This window comes from Caretta caretta, chromosome 5, assembly GCF_965140235.1.
Source record: "Caretta caretta isolate rCarCar2 chromosome 5, rCarCar1.hap1, whole genome shotgun sequence".
Classification (NCBI taxonomy): domain Eukaryota; kingdom Metazoa; phylum Chordata; order Testudines; family Cheloniidae; genus Caretta; species Caretta caretta.
Genome location: NC_134210.1, coordinates 6100684 through 6126962, shown reverse-complemented (window position 1 = coordinate 6126962; position 26279 = coordinate 6100684). Strand labels below are relative to the sequence as shown.

The window sequence follows — 26279 nt, the reverse complement described above, 5'->3', positions numbered from 1 at the left end:
GCAGATGTTGAAGGAGTTACTGCAGGATGGCATTTGGCCTCGCTAACGATCTGTGTGTGGAGAAGATCAAAAGCAGTAGGGTACTCCAGCTTCACCACTTTCTACAGCTCTTGGAGCCCGTGTAGCTACAGGAGAACACAGAAGCTTTACTGTTAGAGATGCACATGCCAGTAGAAACCCAGCTTGCCTCTCCGTTCCCAGGCCAGGGTGTAAGGCTGGCCATTAGAAAAGGCATTGTTACTTGTAAACTGGGTAGGATTTGCTCTGGAGGCATTGAGACCCCATAAACATGGAACCCCATGTTTATACACTTTAGACAATGTAATTTTTCAGGGTAAAACTGCACTTTAACCCATTCACTGCTGGTCTTCAACTGTACCCACTATTGCCTCCATTCTGTCACATTCATTTTTCTTAGCTGTACTGGGAACATTTAGCAGCCACCAAACAATCTGGTTTCAGAGTAACAGCCGTGCTAGTCTGTATCCATAAAAAGAACAGGAGTACTTGTGGCACCTTAGAGACTAACCAATTTATTTGAGCATAAGCTTTCGTGAGCTACAGCTCACTTCATCGGATGTGAGTGTCAATCTGGGTGTCTAAGAGAGAAATCCAGGGCACCATCTCAAAACAAGCAATGATTCTTTACATTGGGGTGTGTCTAACTGCTAACATGCTTGCATAACTGTATAATATCAAACTACATGACAAGGTGTTGTGGGGGTTATTTACTCGGTGTTTGTACAGCCCTTGTACGTATTAAGCACTGTGTAAGTGAAGGGTGATGTATTTTAATATTTTCCTCCAAAATGAGTGGTTTTTGAAGAATAGCAGATCCTCTAAAGAGCATGCACACACGACCGAGGACAAGAGTCTTTGCTGTGCTTCTAAGAGGTGCAGCACAGAATAGGTAGCCGTGAGGGAGTGGCCTAAGATGGCTTTAAGCTAATCCTGATCCCAGTTTTAGGTTGTTCCCTGGCCCCCACTGTAACTGAGACAGCCCTGTGTGTGGCAACACAGCTCAGAATCTCTGCAGGGCTACTGCCCAACTCCTAACAGGTTCCTGTCAGCCTTATCCCTGTCCCTGGCAGGCCCCTTACACCAGGAGTTAAGGGGGTCCTTGCAAGGCTGTTTACTGTGGTTACTGTGCTGAGGGAATCCTCCCCCAGCTGTACCAGGGACTTCAAGAGCCCTTTGTCCTCACTCCAGCCCTTGTTTGCCCCAAATGTCTTGGCTTTGAGGGTGGGTGACAACCTTTCATGAGCAGCTATTAGTTCAGTGTAGTAGCATTAACAGAGATACACAACAGGACACTCCGTGATCTGCACACTCATACCTACAGGTTTCAGAGTAGCAGCCATGTTAGTCTGTATTCACAAAAAGAAAAGGGGTACTTGTGGCACCTTAGAGACTAACAAATTTATTTGAGTATAAGCTTTCGTGAGCTACAGCTCACCTCATCGGATGCATTCCACTCCGAGCTAGTGAATTTTGCATTTAGAATGCTGCAGAATTACATGTGTGGAATCACTCGGCTTTGTTTTTTCCACCTGAGTGATGGGTTTGTTGTATTATTTCCATAAAGAAAAAAAGTTAAGACACTTAAACTTCCATTGAAGTTTAGAACAGAGCCACTTTCAGCCCCACTCAATACTGTTCTGTCCACCAGAAATCTCAACTAGTCTGATTGAGTTGCACAGACTTTTAAAAGCCACCCTCCATTTAAGTCTCTGAGTAACAGCCGTGTTAGTCTGTATTCGCAAAAAGAAAAGGAGGACTCGTGGCACCTTAGAGACTAACCAATTTATTTGAGCATAAGCTTTCGTGAGCTACAGCTCATGCTCAAATAAATTGGTTAGTCTCTAAGGTGCCACAAGTCCTCCTTTCCTCCATTTTAAGACCTACAGATTGTGTGAGTAAATAACTACAGGTACAACTGATGTCCCTTGGACATTATCCACTGAGTTACTGAGTGTTATTTAATTAGTGGTATGAAAACAGAAGTTCACTGAAGGCAGGGTTGAACACTTAATCCAGTGATGAAGTCGTGTGTGGCTGATTGAACTTTCCTTTCCAGCTTTGTCCTAGCAACACTTGGACATCACACCTGGTTAGTCTGCAAATCCTCCTTTCCTTTCCCATCTCCGCCTTCCAGTGGAGTCTGATTGTGAAAGTCAATTAGGAGCTTGTAGGCTAAGGCACCAGTAAGACTTCCCAGTGTTGGGGCTACAAGTGGGACCCACCACCAGTAATCTCCAGCCCTAAAAGAAAAGACAGGACAGGTTTCCAGTGAATCAGACCCTTTGCTTTGCTGCCATATTCTCCCCTAGGTAAGCTAAGTTTGTCTTTGCTACAGAGTTGAATTCTAATCTAGCAAAGTTATTTTCCCCCACAGAATGCATTCATACTGGAGGGAAGAGAGCTATGATATTATTTTGCACATTTATAGAGTTTTCTGTCTCGGGATCTCAAAGATTTCAAGGGCTCGTTCCAAAAATCAATGGAAAGGTTCTCCTGGATTTCAGTAGATTACGGATCAGACCCTAGATGAATTAAGGCTCAGAACAGCCTTTAAGGTATGCAGGTAATATCAACATTTTACAGATGGATAAGAACGAGAGAAGGTCTATGCCTTTCCCAAGGTCACACAGGAAGCCTATTTCAGCATAAGGAGTAGAACCCAGATCTGAGTCCTTTGCTTCACCGCACAACCATCTTTGCTGTAATGGGAATTGCAATCTGCATGCTGGCATACACTGAAACAACGTGTGAATGTCACTAATCTCACTGTGAATGGCATTTGCTTGTATCCACATCCACTCCAAGTAGATCCCGGTGCTGTTGAAATGTGTTTTGATTATTTGATGGCTCGCCCTTAGCTACTATTTTAAAATCTGTTAGACAAAGCGGTCAGAATTGGACCTAGATTCTGTGCCAGCCGGTCAGAATGCTGGGTGAATGTTGTGGCATATGAAAGAGCAGCTGTCACGGTTCCCTCCCCTCTCTGAACTCTAGGGTACAGATGTGGGAACCTGCATGAAAGACCTCCTAAGCTTATTTCTACCAGCTTAGGTTAAAATTTCCCCAAGGCACAAATTCTTTGCCCTTGGAGGGTACGCTGCCACCACAAAGTGATTTAACAAAGAATCAGAGAAAGGACCACTTGGAGTTCCTGTTCCCCCAAAATATCCCCCAAAGCCCTTACACCCCCTTTCCTGGGCAGGCTTGAGAATAATATCCTAACCAATTGGTTACAAAGTGATCACAGACCCAAACCCCTGGGTCTTAGGACAATAGAGAAATCAGTCAGGTTCTTAAAAGAAGGATTTTATGTAAAAAAAAGGTAAAAATCACCTCTGTAAAATCAGGATGGAAAATAACTTTACAGGGTAACAAAAGATTCAAAAAACACATCAGAACTTCCTCTAGGCTTAGTTTCGAAGTTACAAAAAACAGGAAAAATTCACAAGCAGAACAAAAGATAATCTAAGATGCCTTGCGTGGCTTTTACTTACAATTTTTTTAATATGAGAGACTTTTAGGATGGCTTATAGGAGAAGGAGTTTTCTGACCTGATGCTTCTCTGCTTCCCAAGCGAACACACAAAACAAAGCCTTCCCCCCCACTTCAAGATTTGAAAGTATATTCTTTCCCCATTGTCCTTTTGGTCAGGTGCCAACCAGGTTATTTGAGCTTCTTAACCCCTTACAGGTAAGGAGGAATTCTACACTACCCTTAGCTGTATGGTTATGACAGCAGCATTCTCACTGGAGTAGGGAACCAACCTGCGTACTGGGATTCTAACTGGTCAGAGATTAGTTTCTCCCTTAAAGTGCTTTTTAAATAAGGGTTAATAGAGTTTATCTTGTATTAACACATTTTTCAGGTCACACATTTATGATCTGTACAGTGTAAAAGGAAAGAAGGTAACCTACCTAAAGACTTCAATTCCCCAGCCTGCTATTGCAGTAAAGATCCTTGGAGGCAGGTCCCTGGAGGGGTTTATTGCATATCCAGTGTTTATTCCCATTGTCATGCCGATCACTAACACCAGGAGCCCAGTGATCACAGGCTGAGTGCCCTGTAGGGCTCCATTATTCTTCTTGTCATAGATGGCAAGAATGCACAACATGAGCACCACTGTGGCAAGGAACTGTGGGATCGGGAGAAAGCACAGGTCAGTAGAGAAGTGCATCTCAAGGCCAAAAGGAATCACTGGAACATGTGAAAGGAGCAGAGCCCAGAGTGAGGAATCAGGACCTGCAGCAGAGCTAATCTCCAGGCAACCTCGTCAGGACAACTGACCTGCAGCAGCTGCTTGATTAGTCATGCCACCTGATTAGCGGCAGGGGCCAGCAGGCTGGCTCTTAAGCCAGCAACCACAGCAGTTCACTGGCTTCTCAACATGCATACTGGAGCGTGCTCCTGCATTACCTGGTTCCCGCTGCTCCTGCCTTGAACCCATCCTTGCCTGATCCCATATTGACTCCAGTTCCTGCCCTCCAGTTTGACCCTTGGTTCTGACTACTGACTCAGGCTTAATCCTGGCTCTGGTATCCAGTTCCTACCATCTCATTTGACCCTTGGCTTTGGCTCTGGAATACTCATGCCCACTCTGACTACTAGGCATGATGCCCACTCCAGTTTCTAGGCTAGACCACTCTCATCCTGGCTGACTGACAATTTGAAAAGATACATTATCCATGGACTAGATGGGTTGTGAAGCATTTCATCTACAGGTCACCATTTTGAATCTGGCCAAGGCTGGGAGTAACCAGAAGTTGTTAGTATCTGGTCACAGCCAGCTGCTGTGAAATAAACAGAGGATCTTGGCCCCATTCCAAATGAGTGTGTCCACAGCACAATAGCCACTAACATAATTATACGTGTGTCTGTATAAACTATTTTTCATGTCCCTCCATCTCTAAACCAAAGTGCCTTAGTTATTCTGAGTCCACTTTTACCAGACTGAGAGGGAGCCATAAAAACCTGTAACAATGAGCCCAAATAGCTTTTCTAGATGTAAAAGTGTCATGACTTTCACATCCGTTATCTCAGCCTCTTCTCAGGGCAAGACTCCGGGGATCTGCACCCAGTTGGGAAGCTGTGAATTTCCCCTTTCTGATGGAACAAAGTTCCTATTTCTAGCCCTACAGCATCCCAGCCATCCTGGGCTAGGATTCAGTTGGAGATTACTGCATTTGACCCTCCCAACTTGGTGAGAATTTGCCCAAGGTTCTGCCTTTTGCAGCCATTCCACACACACATCAATGGGAGCTGAAGACTTGTCGTTACTGGGAGCTCTCACTGTCATTCATCTTCTTCTGCAGCAGTGACATACTCTGCATTGCCTAGAAGACAGAACAAATCCGGGGACACCCAGAGATTTTACAGCTGTCACTATGCTACATACCATGGCCACTCAGAACTTCAGCAGGACAGAACCCAGATCCTCCTGCTCCACAGGCATGGTGGGGAGAAGGGAGGCAATTGTAACTAGAAGGTATGGGATGAAACCAAGGAATAGCTTAGAGACATTTAATATTAGACCAGGTGACACATTAGCGATAATTAGGGAGCTGGAGGGAATTGGTCCTGCGTTGTCTGGAGAATGCATTAGAGGGCCCTACACTCCTCTGTCCCTCCTAAATCAGGTTATCCCCCATGTGGAAGAAGGAGCAGATTTGGCCCCAAAATGACATATCTTACAAAGATCAGTGGAGCTTCTGGCTCCTGTGATTCCCTGTTGGCTCCCAGGTTCTCTCTGCTCCCACCATCAGGGCAGCTCCTGCTGGAACTGTGCAGACATGAACTCTGGGCCCAGAACCCTACATACAGGAGGGTTCCACAGCACCACAGGCCAGATTATCAGTAACTAATCCACACGCTCTGCAAGGTGGATGGCGTGACAATGCCACTCCACCCTCTCCCATCCCTCAATCAGACAGGAGCTCGTACCCTGCAGTGCCCTTGGGAGTAGAAGAGGGAAGAAACTGCACTGTGAAGTGGCTTTCCTGCTGCTGTCCCGCACAGGTCAGGCTTCCCTGGATCCCTACACAGAGAACCAGGGAAGGTTTTTTAAGGTAGACTGCAGTCATGGTGATTGCTTGAGAGCTGAACTGTGCTCCATGGCCAGAGTATTTGGAATCTGAGGAAGGCTTGTGATTCTCACCTCTTGGACTAATGCAAGCAAAACACATCTTGGGGAGATGCACTCACCCTCACAGTCACCAGCATTGCAGCCAAACTCACAGAGCCTCTCTGACCAGTTCCTGGCAGGGCAGGGGGCTCTGCCTTGAATGAGAATGTTGGCAAGTAGTTCTGACCATAGCATGGTGGAGATGCTGCGCCCACACAAAGAAGTGGGGTCACAGAGCAGGGAAACAGCAACCCAAGTTATGGCCCTGATGAACCCCAAAGAGGCTCCTTCACCCAGATATACAAGACATGAATTTTTGGCTTATGTTTGGAAATAAATAAACAAATAGAGAGTCTTCAACAAGAAGCCTGGAGTGGAATCCACAGCAGAAGAACTGCTAACAGAAGATGAATCACAAACAATAGAAGAACATCGTTTACATGAATTCCACATGCCAGCAAGGTGAGTAACGCCCCTGCAGAGCAGGACGGCTACAGCGCTGCCAAATTACTGCACAGCTCAGTGGAGACAGCATGACGGTAATTTCATCACAGCAGAGACAACATTGAAGGGAAGGAATGATGTTCTGCATGTCATTCCATGAACAGAGGCTTAAAGGTCTTTAGGATCTGATCCTGAGAAGTGCTCCCGTAACTCACATGGACTCAAGCAGGGCCTAAACCTTCAGGTAATCCTAGACACAATCACCATTCCATAACATACAACCAAGCATCACCTGACTGCTAGCATGAGCTAAAACAAATCACCAATATTCCCACAGCCGGAGGCCACTGCTTTAGGAGCCACATGCTAAATGAAGAGTGGGAAAGGGGGAAAGTTAGTCATAAATGTGCAGCACATGGAGAGCTGATCCTCCAGACTTCACCCCTTCCGGGTCCACTCTGGGAGCCTCACGCCAGACACCTAATTCTCCCTATGCTTTTCCTCCATGGGGCTGAAGTCACAAGATCAGCCTTTTCCCAACAACTCTCGCCACCAGCTTATTCAGAACTAGCTCAGAGACCCCTCCATGATGCACAGGTAGCAGAGAAGCCCCATATGCCTCTGCCCTTCCCTCACTGCCGCAGGGTATGAGTGGGTGCTGATGCTCTCCTAACCCCCGGTACATTTCAGCAGTGATTCTGTGGACCATGGAAATAATTTTTGAAAGAAAAGAAACAAAAAACTGTAAAGAGCTTGAAATAGTCCCAGTAGCGATCAAGTGCCTTACAGAGCAGTCACCTGTTGGAACAGACAAATGCGCTCCAAACGGAGCTCTGCTTCAGTACTGATCGTTCGCTCCCCAATAGTAAGCTCCCACCACCCTCCTCGGCGCTCTGTTTACGTGCACCCACCTGCCAGTTAAGCCACAATACTACAGCTAGTCACCTTTAAATTCAGTCCCTTGTGCCGCAGCCAAACATACACTGTATGTACACTGTACACTCAGCAGGGCAGCTGACGTGTCTTTTACAGTGCTGAGCATTCTACTGCTGCTTAGCAATAACAGTCCTCTGCATTAAACCTGCAACAGCACCTAGTCACCAAGCCAGGCAGCTGTGACCTCAGCTGTGCTCCAAACACATCTGTGACATGGCAGAGAAATCCTGGGCACTGACCTCATTTACAAATCCCCCCAGCAGAGTCATATACGGAGCAGGGTAGGTGGCAAAGATCCCAGCTGTGCCATTAGGTCCCGTCACAATGTAGTGTCCGTCGGAGTATTCACACAGCGCATCTAGGAGAAAGGGGAGACATGGGGTTAACCCTGCTGCTGACGCTGGCCCACACGGGGCCCTCAGACTGTGGTGATGAGGGTAAACTGAGGAGGGAGAGCAGGATGATCACACCCTGACTAAATACAAACACACTGATTGCAGTCAGGACAGGCACAAGACAGAGGGGAGGAGGGGAAAGAGACGTGGCCAAGCAGCCACTCCTATTCCAGGGAAGCGAGTTCATGGATATTTTGTTTCCCTGAGACTTTGCCCAGGAGAACTTCTTCCTGATCACAGGCTCCCAGCCCCCACTGTGTGCCTCTCTGACATGTAGAGGCTTGGATGTGGGCTCTGCAGGTGGTGGTGAGGAAAGCACTTGGGCCTTTGCGAAGAACAGAGGCTGTTGCTCTGCTCCCCTACAGAATTTTCAGACATGCCGGAGCTGGCTCATAGCAGCTCCCCTTCCTGGGAATTGCTCGCAGTAAAATAAATGCAAGTCCCCTCTTGTCCAGATTTTCAATGGGGCTGAGCCCCACCCCACCACACCCCAGTGGAGGTCAACGGCACCTATAGCTACTCAGTAGTTTTTAAAAGCAGGCCATGTCCGCCTGCCTCCTTTGCTAAGTCTGCACCCCTCCCTTTAGGATCCAGACCTCATCACAGTAACCTCAGCCCCTGGGACTCCTAGTAGGCCTGTCTGCAACGTACTACTCTTGGGGTGGCACTTGCAAACCTTTGAAAGCATCGGCTGGCTCATAATGCAGCTGCCTGACCACTAGGCAGCTTTAGGCAATGGGACTACATGACACCTGCTTTCCAGCAAATGCATTGCCTTCCTGGGCGCACTTCAAGCTATTGACTACGATCTAGAAGGCTATATGGGTATGGCTGCACTGCAGTGTAAGCCCAGGGTTTGAACTCAGGCTCAAGCCTAACCTTCCTTCTGTCTACACACAAATTATGCTAACCCAGAGTCCCACGACCCCACAGGGTTCGAGCATGAGTCAAGTTGGGACCCAGAGTTCATGCCCTATTGCTTTGCACTATAGATAAAGCCCCATCTGGGAGTCCACCAAAAGTATCCCCCATGCTGACTGTCTTTGTCTTCTGCACAGTCAAGTTTGGTGGACAGTCAAGTTTTCCCATGCTGCACCATGAACAAGAGGCTAGAGCAGCCACAGTTGGGGAGGGCACGAGGAAGTCTGGGATATGGGTGGTTGGACTCAGGCTTGCATTATCCAGTGTAAATGCTGGAACCCAGGATTAGGTCCTGGGGTTCAACACTTCCTAACTTGGGGTTACAAATTCAGCCTCAAGCCCTAGGTTAACAAACCCAGGGCCTGCTAACTTCAGTTCTACCAACCCTGGGCTTACATTGCAATGTAGACATATCCTATATGGCTAGCCAAGAGATGGCCCTTTCCCCCAAGACACAACAATAGATGAGGTAGTGGAGGACTCAAATTAATGGTCCCAAGACTTAGTTGTCTGGAAGCTGCTGCCAGGCATTCTCAGCTGAGAACAGTAGAATTTGCTCCTTAAGGTGGTCTGAATAAGCTGAACTCTATTGGCCTTTTGGTTACAGTGCAAAGCCCATCTCTCTTGTCAGGGGCTTGCTGGAGGTGGGTGGGAGTGGACAGAATTAAGTTGTCTATGTGGTTATGATCAGAGATCTCAAGGCAGATAAGAGCGCTCTCCTTATATAAATCTAATATAGACAGGAATATACTCAAGGACAAACATAACTGTGTGGTTATCACCAGGGATCAAATTCAGACTCAGCTTTGCAGGGACTACAGTATGAGCCACAGGTTCACATCCCTCACTGGGAGCTGCAGAAGACTCATCTCCTTTGTGGATCAGGAACAGCAAGTGAACCAATCCATTCCCAGCAATTACCATAACGTTGGAAAAGCAACCGTACCATAGTACATGCAGAACACTAGGGATGCTGCCAAGAAGGACCCCAGGAACTGGCCGATTATGTAAGCTGGCAGCTTTCTCCAGGGAAGATTTCCTAAGACGCAGTGTGTGACACTTATTGAGGCGTTCATATGGGCTCCTGTTTAAAAACATACATATACATGTATAAATACACACACACACACATATATATATTACATCAGCTTTATAAATAACGTGTCTATGGCAGCACAACAACTCCATAGCCCCATAGTTAATGGTCAACACTGAGACTAGAACCCTGGACCTCTGCTCCAAGACACCAAGTGCCAAGAATTCAAAGGCTTATATCCACCAGCCCCTCCAGGAAATAGCAGGGGTGCCTCTAGCAGGTCTGATTCTCCAGTGCCTTGCAGCTTGTGTTGTCATTTACACCTGCGGGGAGCAAGTCAAAATGCTACCATTCCGGATTCTGGCTATGGTGAGGAAGAAAGCACCAGCGTCCCAGCTCCTGTGCTGCCCGTGAGTTAGTTCATTGCTCCATCCCACGCATCAGGGAGCTTGAGAAGTTCTCCCATGCTTTGCTAAGTTGCCATTCGTTTCCGGCACAGTGAGTGCAGCAGGGAACAGACCTATGGGCTCAGTGGGCCCTGATTCATGCCCTGCACATTATAAAACAAATCACAGTGGTAGCACTTACACCCACTTGCTATCACTCTCCACAGATGTAAATGACAACACCAGGTGCAGGGCAATGGTGTCTCAGGCCCCATCACAGCCGCATGCTGAGTTCTGAGAAGTAACACACTGGCTGAGCATTTCTGCTCTGCAGTCCACGTGCTGTTCCACTTCCACCTGCAGCCACAAGTTAAGTGATGACAAGCACCAAGGGCCTGACCCTAAGCAGGGCAGCGCAGACTAACCTCCCCTAAAGTCACTGGGAGCTGCAGGTTTTCCGCAACTCTAAAATCAGGCCTTATGTCTCATTTCAAAGTAAAAGGTTGAGGTACAGGGAGGGGATGACAAGCCCTGGGATTTCCCAGTGAGAGCCACAGTGGAAGGCCTGAGGTGCAAAGCCAAAAAGGCAAGAACATGATACATCTGAGCAATAACCTGCCAGAAAGGTCTTCAGCTTAGCTCTGGGATATGGCCTGCTCTAGGAAGCACGTTCTCACTGTTATTAATCATTATTTAGATTACAGTTATACCCAAAGGAACTGAGCAAGACAGACACAGTCCCTGTCCCAAGGAGCTCACAGTCTCAAAATGGATTTACTTTAGCCTCTTACAGCCCCCAACCTGAAACAAATATTCACCAGCAACCACACACCACACAACAGAACCACTAACCCAGGAACCTATCCTTGCAACAAAGCCCGTTGCCAACTGTGTCCACATATCTATTCAAGGGACACCATCATAGGGCCTAATCACATCAGCCACACTATCAGAGGCTCGTTCACCTGCACATCTACCAATGTGATATATGCCATCATGTGCCAGCAATGCCCCTCTGCCATGTACATTGGCCAAACTGGACAGTCTCTACGTAAAAGAATAAATGGACACAAATCAGACATCAAGAATTATAATATTCAAAAACCAGTTGGAGAACACTTCAATCTCTCTGGTCACTCGATTACAGACCTAAAAGTTGCAATTCTTCAACAGAAAAACTTCAGAAACAGACTCCAATGAGAGACTGCTGAATTGGAATTAATTTGCAAACTGGATACAATTAACTTAGGCTTGAATAGAGACTGGGAGTGGATGGGTCCTTACACAAAGTAAAACTATTTCCCCATGTTTATTCCCCTCACCCACCCCGCACTGTTCCTCAGACGTTCTTGTCAACTGCTGGAAATGGCCCACCTTGATTATCACGACAAAAGGTTTCCCCCCTCCGCTCTCCTGCTCGTAATAGCTCACCTTACCTGATCACTCTCCTTACAGTGTGTATGGTAACACCCATTGTTTCATGTTCTCTGTGTATATAAATCTCCCCACTGTATTTCCCACTGATTGCATCCAATGAAGTGAGCTGTAGCCCACGAAAGCTTATGCTCAAATAAATTGGTTAGTCTCTAAGGTGCCACGAGTCCTCCTTTTCTTTTTCTAATGAGGCAAGAGCAGTCTTTCTGCTCTTGACAGGAAGGACAGTCTTTCAGTTCAGGTACTGGACTGGAACTTGACACTTCTGGGCTCAGTTCTTCTCTCTGCCTCTGCATTCCCTGTAGTAAATTGTTAGCGGTGAGGATAATTACCCACTGGAACAATGTACCAGGGTCGTAGTGGATTCTCCATCCCTGACCATTTTACAAACAGGACTGGATGTTTTTCTAAAAGATCTGCTCTAGTTCAGATAGTTCCTTCTCTGTCTCATCTATTTAGATTGTAAACCCCACAGGGCAGGGGCTATGTCTGGTCTGTGTTTGCACAGCATTGGACACAATGGAACACTGATCTCGGTTGGAGCCTCTATGTACTGTGTAACACAAATTATTATCATCATGATCCCGTTCTCCAGCCTTTCTGACCAGCCCCTCTTTTCTGTATGAAAGGATCCATGATGCACATTTCCTTTATCAAACCCTTGCATTCAGTGAAACGAACATGCACACCCTCTGAGGAGGAAAAGCAATATGCGAAACTCAGACTAAAGGAAGAGCTGACTTAGGGCCCTAGGACTGAACTGAAAAGACAAGGGTCACCTTGATCTTTGCTCTGATCTAAGCCTTCCTGGGGATGGGAAGATGGAAGGTTTTCTCTCATGATCCAAACAGATTCAGAAAGCAGTAACTATTTCTTCCTCCTCCACCATTCCCACCATCTCCAGACATCTGTTATTTGGGATCCACTCTCTTCATCTCTGTATCTACAGACTGCTCTTAGAAATCTCCTGTCTGTTTATTATGGAGATGGAGCCAAACCAAAACCTCAGCTCCAAAGAGCCAAGTGGATTTTAGAGGTGAACATTCCAGCCAGCCACTGACCCATAATGGGCTGAACTGATACCTCATCTCTGAAGTCCCACACCTTTGCAGCTCAGGCCCAACTCACATTTAATCGTGGAATAGAAAAAAAACAATCACTCACCTTTTTGTAATTGTTGTTTTTCAAGATGTGTTGTTCACGTCCACTCCATTGTAGGTGTGCACGTGCCTATGTGAACGGCTGTCGGAGACTTAGCGGTACCCATAGGGCACACGCCTTCTCGGTTCCTTCTTGCCAACAATTCCAACAGAGGGGCAGGAGGGCGCGTCATGGAATGGACATGAGCAACACATCTCGAAGAACAACAGTTACAAAGCGGGCTCTGTCTTAGCCCCGGAGACTGTTGGCGCTCGCCTCACTTCTGCGAGGCCTTGGTGGGGGGCTTGCCCTTACGGGGAACCATAGCCGGTTCCTTTGCCACACGCGGGGTCGGCTGTACCGCTCCACAGAGTCAGTGGCAGGTCCTTACAGGGGAGGAACCTCCCCACAGCCAAGCTCTTTAGCGGGTCCAGAGGGGGTGTGCGGCCCGAGCAGGGTCCTTTGCCCAAAGCCCCTTGGTCGGGCTTGGCCAGTGCCGCCGCCTTAGTCTTTTTCTTCAGCACTGGCGACGGGGATCGGTGCCGGGAGGACCCTGGTGCCGGAGGTGCGCTACCAGCGAAGTTGAAGCACTGGGTGCCGTATCGGGCCGCTCTGGCTCCAAAGCTGGGTGCAGGGCAGCCTGCATCAGGAGTGCCCTGAGGTATATGTCGCGCTTTCTTTGTGTCCACGGCCAAAAGTTCTGGCAAAAGCTCTGGCTCCTTTATATGGGTTTCCCCAAGGCACTGTAGACAACTCTCGTGCGGATCACTAACAGGCGTAGGCCTGAAGAAAAGGAGGACTTGTGGCACCTTAGAGACTAACCAATTTATTTGAGCATAAGCTTTCGTGAGCTACAGCTCACTTCATCGGATGCATACTGTGGAAACTGCAGAAGACATAGGCCTGTTACACGATGAGCAGGGCTCAAAACCCAGAGAGTGGGGCATGCCCTGCCAGGGACAAAGTTCCTGCTGGGACACTATCTAATTAAACACTTAACAGGTACTTAACCACTAACTAACAACGATTAAAACTATTTACAGATAAAGCAGAAGGCTAAACTAGATAAGCAGGGCCGGCTCTAGGTTTTTTGCCACCCCAAGCTCCGAGAGCAAAGGGTGGCTGGAATGCCACCCCTGGAATTGTGCCGCTCCAAGCATGTGCTTGCTTTGCTGGTGCCTAGAGCCGGTCCTGTAGATGATAAACCACTGACCACTTGCGAAGCAAGGGAGAGAGGCGCTCCGACTGACCACCAAGGGCGGTAAGAAGGAACTGAGAGGATGCAGGGCTGGCAGCGCCTGATATACTGTGCCATTAGCGCGGCACTCCAGAGGGCACCAAAGCTGGCCCTATGGGTACCGCTAAGGCAAAAGTCTCCGACGGCCGCACACAAGGGTGCATGCACACCTACAATGGAATCGACATGAGCAAGCACTCAAAGAAGTCCCCTTCACCCAGCCCATTTTCACTAGAGGAGATCTGCTAAACTCCACATTAACAGTAAGACCAAGAGCAGATTTCAAATGCAGGAGAGATTTTCTTTTCATTTCCAGCACACCCCCCCTGCCCCCAGCCCTGGAAATCTCTCTTTCCCCTCAAATCTAAAAAACAAACAAACAAAAACCCTCAATGGTAATATTAAGACCAAGGATTTGCTTTAATTTCCTGCCAGCATGGGTCCCAGTCTCTTTCGTCAAGGCAGATGAATGCAGAGATTAGAGAGGAAAGGAGGGATTGACCAAACATAAGAAAGATATGATACTATTCCCCTGAACCACCATCCCCAATATGCACCCGTGTGTGTGTGTGTGTATCAGACTCATAAGCCATAAGCTGTTGTACTTTCACTGGCAACACTTTGTATATAATAGGTGACCAGAGGAGAAGAGGAAGAGCACTGACTTTGCAGTGGGTAATATCAGTGCCACGTAAGGCTCACTAGACACTCTACGGTTAACTTTGTCTCAGCTGTTCCTTAATCTGTCTCCTTGTTGCCATCCCTTTGTTTCTCCAGGGACGGTGTCACTTCTGCACTTCCAGAAGCATTTTAAACTGGGCAACATGGAAATGTTCTCTGGTTTCCAATCATCGTGGGGTGAAATGGCCTCTCACTGTGGGAGGAAAACTCTGTGGTTGGCTGAGTTTTCCCCAAACGCTGCTGTTGAGAGTGGGGTTTGCCAGACACCCTCCAGCACCATCATGGAATGAACATGTGGGATCATCTCTAGATCAAGGAATCCCAGAGCTCTGGGCAGAGGCAGGAGAACCACAGGGCCAGCTGTGCAGAAGCAGGGAGCTGTGCACTGGTGGAGATTCCAGCGCTGAGGCTCCTTGCTGCACGCTGCTCCTAGAGGAATGGAGCTTCCTCCACTCAACATTTGCACTTTCCAGGCTCTCAGCACCCAGGTATGTTACAAGGCTCTCCCCTCAGCCATTCACTCACTGTGCTTTGGCCTGCCTGCAAAGCACCAGTTCCTTTTCCCAGGAGGTACTGAGCATCTCCCATTGAGTGCCTCAGAGCTGAGGGTGCTCAGTGCTTCGAAGGATCAGGCCCAGAAGAGTAAAGGAGGCAACCTAACCATTCAGCTGTACCTCTGGCTCACTTATACAGACTCCAGTGAGCTTCATGCATGCCACTCACTAGGCTATATCCAGTGTCCCTAGGGGAATCTGCCACTACTCACTGGGCTGGATAGTTGGCCACTACAGGATGCACGGCCCCATAATCCTCGTACTAGTACATTTCATTGCTGTCCTACAGTCTTACTCACCAGAGATGCCGCCGGCTGCATGAATCCCCATAGTGACGCCAATTCCGAATGCCAAGTTGATGCTCAGATACTTCCCAAATTCTCCTTTTCCTAATGTCACCTGAGCAACCCCACCTAAACCAAAGAACTGATGCAGAGGAAAAGAGTCATGCGCAGTGATTTCCCTACACGCCCCCCCCCCCCGAATTTCCTCAACACCCTCCCCCCGCCCCCAGTTTTGTGAACTAGTTACATGCCAATTTAGTGACTATTTGGAAATTTGAATTGAAATTGAAACATTAATACATACTTTAAAAGCATATAACGTGTATGATAAAATACGTATATCTGAAAAAGTATAACAGATTTGAAAGAGTATGAATATAGACTAGCTTCCTTATACAGCTGTTGTTTTTTATGACCATGTCAGTGCATTCATTTTGGTGATGTTGGCCAACCTAATAAGTTCAAATGATGATTTGTAAGCAAAGTCTAAATGAGCTCTCCCTGACAGCTAGTGATGAGCTGGGGGCTGTAGGGAAAGGCTTTAGGACCAGATTGTATTTACATTCACACCTAATCTGCCTAGGTATCCAGCAAACAGAGCTGTTTTTGCCCAAGTGATAGATTTTGGCTTGGGTTGGGTTACAAATCACTTGAATGCGCGGGCAGGGGAGGGAAGGGAAGGGAGGAGCAGGAGGGTAATGCAATGTTGTTATTCTTATTGTCTGAGTAAAGGGCAGTAGAACTGTACTTAGCCTGTGCTGATTGAGGGCATCAAAAGAGAGGGTGGGGACAGGTGTTATGCTTGATGGTCTACCTGAGTCCCAGGTACCATTTGACCTGCCCCTCTCCACTGTTTTAAGACAGAGCTGATTAGGCTCCATAGATAGTCTTTTGTTTTTTTGTAGCTTTGTTTTTTTGTAGCTTTTGACACGGTCTCCCACAGCATTCTTGTCAGCAAGTTAAAGAAGTATGGGCTGGATGAATGCACTATAAGGTGTCAGAGTAACAGCCGTGTTAGTCTGTATTCGCAAAAAGAAAAGGAGTACTTGTGGCACCTTAGAGACTAACCAATTTATTTGAGCATGAGCTTTCGTGAGCTACAGCTCACTTCATCAGATGCATACCGTATGCATCTGATGAAGTGAGCTGTAGCTCACGAAAGCTCATGCTCAAATAAATTGGTTAGTCTCTAAGGTGCCACAAGTACTCCTTTTCTTTTTGCACTATAAGGTGGGTAGAAAGCTGGCTAGATTGTCGGGCTCAACGGGTAGTGATCAATGGCTCCATGTCTAGTTGGCAGCCGGTGTCAAGTGGAATGCCCCAGGGTCAGTCCTGGGGCCGGTTTTGTTCAATATCTTCATAAATGATCTGGAGGATGGTGTGGACTGCACTCTCAGCAAATTTGCGGATGATACTAAACTAGGAGGAGTGGTAGATACGCTGGAGGGCAGGGATAGGATACAGAGGGACCTAAACAAATTGGAGGATTGGGCCAAAAGAAATCTGATGAGGTTCAATAAGGATAAGTGCAGGGTCCTGCACTTAGGACGGAAGAACCCAATGCACAGCTACAGACTGGAGACCGAATGGCTAGGCAGCAGTTCTGCGGAAAAGGACCTAGGGGTGACAGTGGACGAGAAGCTGGATATGAGTCAGCAGTGTGCCCTTGTTGCCAAGAAGGCCAATGGCATTTTGGGATGTATAAGTAGGGGCATAGCGAGCAGATCGAGGGACGTGATCGTTCCCCTCTATTCGACATTGGTGAGGCCTCATCTGGAGTACTGTGTCCAGTTTTGGGCCCCACACTACAAAAAGGATGTGGATAAATTGGAGAGAGTCCAGCGAAGGGCAACAAAAATGATTAGGGGTCTGGAACACATGACTTATGAGGAGAGGCTGAGGGAACTGGGATTGTTTAGTCTGCAGAAGAGAAGAATGAGGGGGGATTTGATAGCTGCTTTCAACTACCTGAGAGGTGGTTCCAGAGAGGATGGTTCTAGACTATTCTCAGTGGTAGAAGAGGACAGGACAAGGAGTAATGGTCTCAAGTTGCAGTGGGGGAGGTTTAGGTTGGATATTAGGAAAACCTTTTTCACTAGGAGGGTGGTGAAACACTGGAATGCGTTACCTAGGGAGGTGGTAGAATCTCCTTCCTTAGAGGTTTTTAAGGTCAGGCTTGACAAAGCCCTGGCTGGGATGATTTAATTGGGGATTGGTCCTGCTTTTGAGCAGGGGGTTGGACTAGATGACCTTCTGAGGTCCCTTCCAACCCTGATATTCTATGATTCTATGTTCTGTTAAGTGACCACTACAGCTGAAATCACTGATAATCAGATCTAAGTGCTTAGTCCTGCTGTGGGACAGTGTTTCTGCGGAAGACAGCCCAGACTTCACTAGCAGCGAGGTTCCCGACTGAGAGCTCAGCTGAAATCACTGAGAGCCGGTGGAACCTCAAGAGACCAACTCGCAGAGGTCACAGTGGCAGGTGGCAGCAGGTGACGGTGCAGGGCCATTGGCAACAGAGCGATGGAGTGAACAGTGGCACAACGAACAGCAGTGGCCAGAGCAAACAGTGAGCAGCTGAAGGAATGAGCAAGGTGCCTTCTTGCCCCCCACCTGGGAGGTGAACTCACGTGAAAGCACCTCTGAACTCTTGAGTTTCCACTGACCGAGGACAACACTGGTGAGTGGCGTGCGGTGGAGGGAAAAGTGAGGGGCACGTTAAATAAACATTTGTTTGTTGGACTATATTTTAGTGACTTTGCTCCAGAATGCTAGATTTGTGACTGGGAATGGAAACGTACATACATATGTTTCCTAGTAGGCCAATATTTTATAAAGTGCATTATTTGCCAAGGTTGTTATCTCACATCGTTGCTATCTTGAGAGGTCATTATGTTGGGGAGTTTCTGTACTAAACATTTTTATTATTATAATTAATTTTTATATAAGAATGGTCACAGACCAGTGGTCCATCTAGCCCAGTATCCTGTCTTCCAACAGTGGCCAATGCCAGGTGCCCCAGAGAGAATGAACAGAACAGGTAATCATCAAGTGATCCATCCCCGGTCGCCCATTCCCAGCTTCTGGCAAACAGGCTAGGGACGCTCAGAGCGTGGTGTTGCATCCCTCCCCATCCTGGCTAATAGCCACTGATGGACCTATTCTCCAGGAATTTATCTAGTTCTTTTTTTAATCCTGTTATTGTTTTGGTCTTCACAGCATCCCCTGGCAAAGAGCGCCTCAGGTTGACTTTATGTTGTATGAAGAAGTAATTCCTTTTGTTTTTTTAAAACCTGCTGCCTATTAATTTCATTGGGTGACTGCTAGTTCTTGTGATATGTGAAGGATTAAATAACACTTCCTTATTCACTTTCTTCACACCAGTCAAGATTTTATAGACCTCTATCATATCCCCCCTTAGTCATCTCTTTTCTAAGATGAAAATTCCCAGTCATTTTAATCTCTCCTCCTGTTTCATACCTGTAATCATTTTAGTTGCCCATCTCTGTACCTTTTCCAATTTCAATATATCTTTTTTGGGATGGGGTGACCAGATCTGCACACAGTATTCAAGGTGTGCACGTACTATGGATTTATATAGAGGCAATATGATATTTTCTGTCTTATTATCTCTCCTTTTCTTAATGATTCCCAACATTCTGTTTGCTTTGTTGACGGCCGCTGCACATTGACTGGATATTTTCAGAGAACCATCCACAATGACTCCAACATCTCTGTCTTGAGTGGTAACAGCTAATTTAGACCCCATCATTTTGTATGTATAGTTGAGATTATGTTTTCCAACTTGCATTACTTTGCATTTATCAACATTGAATTTCATCTGCCATTTTGTTGCCCAGTCACCCAGTTTTGTGAGATCCCTTTGTAACTCTTCGCAGTCTGCTTTGGACTTAACTAGCTTGAATAGTTTTGTATCATTTGCAAATTTTGCCACCTCACTGTTTACCCATTTTTCCAGATAATTTATGAATATGTTGAATAGTAATTGTCCCAGTACTGACCCCTCAGGGATACCACTATTTATCTCTTTCCATTCTGAAAACTGATAATTTATTCCTACCCTTTGTTTCCCATCTTTTAACCAGTTAATGATCCATGAGAGGACTTCCCTGTTACCCCATGATGGCTTACTTTTCAAAAGTCAATTTAAATTAAATACATTTCTTCTAATTTATATTTTTTTTAGAAATCTAGACGTGTTATGTGTTTTGGTGTATTTTGCATTATCCTTATGTTAAATTCGCATTATCCTAACAAAACAATTTATTCATATCTCTTTTATATGTTACTGTGTGTGTGTGAAGTAACACCAAAACCAGGCATGATCAACAACAAGGGTGGAGATTTTGCATGATCTGGAGATCAACATTTGCTAGGATGAAGCAACCAGAGGCTAATTCCTAATTTGCTTTAATTACAATAATTACAATCATCAGATAATGTGTTCTATCTTCAGTGGGTTTTTACAAATATTAACTAACCCCCAACATGCCTGGGAGGTGGGTAAATATTATTGTGCCCATTTTACAGAGAAGATTTTAAGAAGTAGTAATAATCAGAGTTGGGATTAGAAGGCAAGAGGTCTGCTCCCCAACCCAGTGGTCAGATCCTGCCATTGGCTCACTGTCCTCTTGGACAAGACACTTCACTTCTCTGCCAGTTTCTCCATCTGTCTAGTGGGGATAATAATACTGACCTCCATTATGTGTGCAGAGAGAGAATCAGCACAGGTGCCACCTTGACATACCCAGCTTTTTGCTAATGATTAGCTGCTGTTTGCTGTCATTTACAATATGTTGTTTGTTCTTTCACAGAAGAGAATTAGAATGATCATTTCATTCCCAGGCTGCTCCATTCCTCAATCTCCTGATCTCTGCCTCTGCCACCTTCTGTCTTGTCTCTTTCCCCTTGGAGCATTTTGATAGACTCTCAAGGCTCATACAAAACTGCCAGACATGATAACCACATCTTAAAGTTAACCATTAATAACCTGCCAGCGCTACAGGCTCTGAAGGGGATACAGAATGAGAACAGCACATTGCTGAACCTGCAGCTCACTAGAGAAATGTACACATCAGCCATGTGCGCACAAACACACACACACTTTCACTCTTCCTTACCATCAGGAGGAATGTCCCCAAGGCCTCAGCCAGCGCCTCCCTAACTGTTCTGTTTTTGATTGTGAGCCCTTTCTTAATTTTCTCCAGCATTTTGCTCTCTGACTTCGGCTTGCAGCAGATGGAGTCCCTGTTGCGAGACCAGGTCTCATTGCACAGAACTAAGTTACCCTTTGAAACTTACCACCTTCCCTTCATTCCCTCACAGCTCAGATCATTTGGTTAAAGAGAAACAAACCAATGAAGGAACCACTAGCCTGAAAGTCCTCTCTTTTTTTTTTTTTTAAACCTTTCATCTTTGCACTGTGAAATAGGGCAATTATGACGTTACACAGATTTGCATTTCTGCTATGAGTCAAAACAAACTCTGCACGTCTCAATGTAGAGTTTGTCCCCATGGAGATGGAACACCTTGGTTATGTTCCTAGAACCTCACTAATTCTTCGTAATCTTTTACACAAGGCACAAGCCAACAAACACCTTAGGTTATCCCTGGTTTGTATTACAATGATCTGGCTCACGCGTAGGTGCTAGTGCCCTCTAATGGACAGAATTAGAACTGCTCAGCAGTGTCTCATAGGCTCTGTAGTCAAACCACCTCAGGGAGATTTTTCGTTGGCTTCAGTGCTTTTAGTGCAGGAGGATCAGAGATCTGCCCCTGCTGACACTTTGAAGTTCTAAGTGACTCTGGTGCGTAGCAAAGTGACATTTGTGAAAAACGAGGTGGCCAGAGATTTGCTACTGTCTAATATTTCAGTTCGGAGGATGGTGCTACAGGAGAATATTTTAGTAACTCAGAAGTTGGGGGCTCTTCCCTTTGAGTCAATAAGAAACTACCATAAACCCCCTTTTGACTTCATCTCCTCTACATGTTGGGCCCTTATTATTGTGGATTTTTGGATTTAGTATTTTCTGATTTCACTTGTTTCCATTTTTTAAAAAATTAATTCCGGCTTTATGCGTTTTTTAATCAACATTGTTTGATACATTGACAACAGTTAGTAGCCTTCCTATAAATGCATAAAAATGTTCAGAATTGGATTGCAATGGGAAAAACTGACTTTACAAAAAAATCCTATAATTTAAACAACATTCCTTCAGATATACAGTATAAGGTAAAAGTAGCCCATTTGAAATGACTTTTTAAAGAGGCACACAGTATTATGTCCAACCTGACATTGCTGAACAGTAATACTAGAAGTCCATAAAAGGGGGAGGGGGGAGCATGTGTGTGTGTGTGTGTGTGTGTGTGTGTGTGTGTGTGGAGGGAGTGTGCGCGCACGCAAGAGAGAGAGACAGTGTGTGTGTTGGTGGAGTGTGTCGGCGGAGTGTGTCGGCACACTGTCTCCTTAAGTTCACACAGCAGCCAGTACTAACCACTCCTGAGCCAGAGGCTGCTGCACAGAAAGAGGTGCCCCCCTGTCCCTCACTCCAGCTCCTCAGAGACTGGGGACACCTCAGGGGGGAGGAGGACACCCCAACACTAGGCCTCCTCCCCCTCCAGCTCCGCACAGCGCAGCAGATCAGGAGGCTCCCAGCAGGAGCAGCTGACTCTCTTAAGTGTGGCTGCAGGTAGCTCAGCTGTGCAGCCCGTCCTGCTGGCGGCTCCACAGAGAGCAGGAATCCTCCTTAATGTTCTGATTCCCTGAGTCCCTCTGCATTCTTGTTAATGCAGATTATATAGGGCCCTATATGTCCCATCCACACTTGTGCAGTCAGATCTCTCTGTACACTTTCACCTGTCCACAGGCCAGGGAGGTCCTGTAAAAACTAACTCATGTAAAAACATTGTCTTACCTCTGCTCACATGAGAGTGAGGGAGATTATTCTCTTGGGATAACACCTACTAGCTAATAGATAATTGACTGTGAGTGACTTTCTGGTTTAAATCAATAGTTTAGGGGCTGCAGGGCCCCAGGGCTGAAGAGTGGGCCCCAAACCCTGGTGTCCCGCAGGGCTAAATCCATGAGGCCCCCCCAACACACACAAATCTGGTGGCTGAAGCCAGGAGTCTTGAAACTCCACCCCTCCCCACCCCCATTCCCACTGGGCCCTAGAGGTTTTTATAGTATGTTGGGAGGGCTTCAGAAAGAAAAAGTTGAGCACCCTTTGTTTAAATAAGCATGGGATTTACAAGGTATAATACAAACACATGGTTATTCAAGGACACACACAAGCCTCATAGAATCCCAGCAGCAAGAGATGGAAATCACCCATTATCCGGTCCCCATCTCTTGCCAGTGCAGGACTGTCCCCTACAAAACCCCTTACCATTTACTATTAATTAAAAGATCCAAGTGATGAGGCTTCCACCATCGGTCAGGAGATGATTCCTTAGCTTAATAAATCTCACTGTGGAGAATTTTCCCTGATATTCAACCTAAATTTTCCCTTAATGTCATCCCAATTGCTTCCAGTGATACCTTAAATAACGATTTGACATGCTTACACTACACATACCTTAAGACCATTATCAAATACAACTCTTAGTCCTTGTTTAAATTCAACACATTTACCACCTTTTAGACTCTTTTCTCCTAAGTCCAGTTCTCCAGCTCCTTGACTTCTTGTCTTGCTCCTCGCTGTGCTTTCTGCGAAGTGTCAACGTCCTGCGGGTACCATGGTACCCAGAACTCTCAGGGAATTCCAAGTGCAGTCACATAAGCACTGCATAAATAGGCCGTTACCTCTCTACTCTGTCACATGATGTCAATGCAGATGATGCGCCCAACATTCCACATGCGGCATTACTGCACGACACAAGTGTGTCTTTCGGGGTCCACCCAGATCAATAAAAAGTTCTGTCACCACCGGCCCTGTAATTTTGGGAGCTGCGCAGCTCTGGTACAATTCCCTGACACCAATACCCTGCCCACAAGCAGAAGGTCTCATCCTAGCTTTCACCAGCTTAGTTACACTTTGCAAAGTGACACCATGAGCCCTTCCAATTCCAGGTCTCCCCAAATCTGTCTTCCCCAAGTTCTTACTTACAGACACTCAGACTGTTCCCCTCTGGTTTGTTAGCCCCGAAGGTGTGAAACCAGCCCGCCAGTGATCAGCTCACTTTGGCATGGCACACATGTTCTGCACATTTTGCAGACCAGAGACCTGCTTGGGATGAAAATAAACAAAAAGTTTATTTAATAGAAAAACCACAGATTCAAAGATGAAATGGTGCAGGGAAAGAAAACATATCCAAGCTACTCAGAAAATAAACATACAGACGCAACCTGAGGCTTCACACTTCTATATTGGATAAAATCCCTTTTCTAACATGAGTGACCTATTACCTTAAAACAGTTTGCCAGAATACGCCCTGCTACAGGGAGATCAGTGTTCATGGGCGGCCTCCCGCCTTGAGACGATCCCCCAAGTTCTCTTTCTGCTAGTCTGAAAGCTTCCTAGACCAATTTGTTTCAATAAATATTAAATTTAAAGAAACTATACAGGTCAATTAAATACCTCACCACACAGGATCCTCACCACACAGGACAACACTAGGGAAATAACTTCTCCTCTCTCTGCTCCTTCTTCTTCTCTCTCAGCAAAGGGCGTTTTTTATGATCTGGGGGCAAATCCTTATCTTTGGAGAGAGTTTATTAATCTCATTATGCTGTTTAGCCAAATATGTAATAAATTCCCAGGCTGCCTGAGGTCTTAATGACCATTTAATTGGGAAGTAGGATAATCACACGGTCACCAAGGAGTCCCTGCCAACACCTTGAGAGATTCACTTCGCCACCAGAGAGCTGAGCCATTGCCTGAAGCAGGAATCGTACCAATCGCCTGGCCAAACACAACCCTCCCAGCTCCATATATAGTTTGAGATCTATGCAGTATAAACACATACTTACACTGCTGATGGAAAGCACAGAGGTGTATCCCAGGAAATGGTGCTCCAGCATAGTGATAGAAGTCACGAGTTTCTGCAGGTGCTGTCTTTCAGATAAGATGTAAAACTGAGATCCTGGTCATTGATGGCCATCAGAGATCTGTCACCACTTCTCTCATTAACTGAGATGTAAGTCAGCCTAAATTCCCTTGTAGCTCCCAAAGGATCTTAACTTTTCAGACAAATTCTGCTCTTTTTTACCCCATGGTAAATCTCAAGTATTTTCACTGACTTCAGAGGAGTCACTACAGATGTAACCAAGAGCAGAATTTCACACCGGTCCTAGCATTTTGTAGGCTGGTCCTGAAGCAAGGAAATTGTGACGTGATATCTAAAAAATCCTACCTTAGCGTCCATCCTACATGTTGCACAATCAGTCCTATGTGAGTAGTGGTTATTCTGCAGGTCAAGCCCTATTTCTACCCCTCAATTTCCAGAATGTTTGGTTTTATATCACAATATTAATACTTTGCTGTTTTCTCTCACTTTTCATTCACGGATTTCAAGGTGCCTTTCAAAAAGAGAGTAAACACCATTTCCTCCATTTTACAGACAAAAACATGGAGGCAAAGAGACGTTAAGGCCAGAATATTCAAACCTTGGTGCCTAAAGTTAAGTGCACACACACACAGGGGAAAACAGAGCTGTTTCTGGCTGGCCATCCAAAAGCCTGTCAGGAAAGCCCCTGCACCAGTTACACTTGACCCAGGAACACAATATGAAATCCCCCCATGGCTAGAATGGAATTTGGCGCAGCCGACCATCTCACTGAACTCACGCACTAAGGACTACTGCTGCTGATGCCCAGAAAGCTTTGTATGTTAGCAGGAGATGTGCTCAATTTGGGCTTGCGCTTGTTTTTAGGATATAGATATTCAGGCCTGTCTGTAAAGGCCTATGTTTTAAGAATTTAGGTATATGTTTATCATTTAGCTAGTTATAGGGGTATAAAAGAAAGAATTTGTGTAAGGGCCTTCTCTCACTGTGACAGTCTGAGGCCCTGTTCTTAAGCTAATGCCTTTGGCCAAGTAGCAGAGGCAGCCATAAGCTGGGAAGCGAAGGATCACATCCTCACATTTCAAACTAGTCAGATTGAAATAAGGCAATCTGGGGCTGTTAGGAAGGGGATCTGATCTACCACCTCCAGAGAAAGGGAAGAGCCTAGAAGATGTAAAAGGAAATTTAATTTCATAGTTTTCTATTTGGTAAGAACTCACTTATCAATAGACACAGCTGGGAAACCCTTATGTCTTTATAGATGTTGTTGTGAAATCCTCACTTCTGTATTGTTCTGTCATTATAGTTCCCCCTTTACTATTGTTTATTTGCATGGTTTCTGTCTGTTGTATAATTAATTTTGGTGGGTGTAAACTAATTAAGGTGGTGGGATATAATTGGTTAGCTAATCATGTTACAATATGTTAGGATTGGTTAGGTAAATTTCAGTAGAATGATTGATTAAGGTATAGACTATATAAATTAGGGGCAAACAGGAAGTAAATTGAAAAGGAGGACTTGTGGCACCTTAGAGACTAACCAATTTATTTGAGCATAAGCTTTCGTGAGCTACAGCTCACTTCATCAGATGCATACTGTGGAAAATACACAAGATGTTTTTATACACACAAACCATGAAAAAATGGGTGTTTAACACTACAA

The 26279-nt window shown here is 46.0% G+C and overlaps 1 protein-coding gene across 3 annotated transcripts; it reads right to left on the bottom strand.

Annotated features, from left to right (window-relative positions):
- Positions 1 to 1942: 1942 nt before the first annotated feature.
- LOC125636785 (aquaporin-7-like) lies at positions 1943 to 24301 on the bottom strand. Of its 3 annotated transcripts, none has more exons than XM_048850464.2 (8): positions 24191 to 24301; positions 23720 to 23836; positions 20732 to 20858; positions 15603 to 15729; positions 9782 to 9919; positions 7759 to 7877; positions 3936 to 4153; positions 1943 to 2261 (listed from the first exon to the last, which is right to left on the bottom strand). In XM_048850464.2, the coding sequence occupies exons 3-8, from the start codon at positions 20819 to 20821 to the stop codon at positions 2102 to 2104; spliced, it is 852 nt and encodes a 283-aa protein (XP_048706421.1). In that variant the 5' UTR covers positions 20822 to 20858; positions 23720 to 23836; positions 24191 to 24301; the 3' UTR covers positions 1943 to 2101. The 3 variants fall into 3 exon arrangements, with proteins under 3 accessions (XP_048706421.1, XP_048706419.1, XP_074984443.1); XM_048850462.2 differs by having other exon boundaries at positions 23720 to 23839; positions 24191 to 24284; XM_075128342.1 differs by having other exon boundaries at positions 24196 to 24211.
- Positions 24302 to 26279: the final 1978 nt, after the last annotated feature.

Excerpts from the sequence above, each read along its gene's own strand:
- LOC125636785 (XM_048850464.2), bottom strand. The coding sequence starts at position 20,821 with ATGCTGGAGAAAATTAAGAAAGGGCTCACAATCAAAAACAGAACAGTT. Across the intron at positions 9,920-15,602 it reads TGCAGCCGGCGGCATCTCTG|GAGCCCATATGAACGCCTCA; the intron begins GTGAGTAAGACT and ends GTTTTTAAACAG. Across the intron at positions 4,154-7,758 it reads TGGGGGGATTTGTAAATGAG|TTCCTTGCCACAGTGGTGCT; the intron begins GTCAGTGCCCAG and ends CCGATCCCACAG.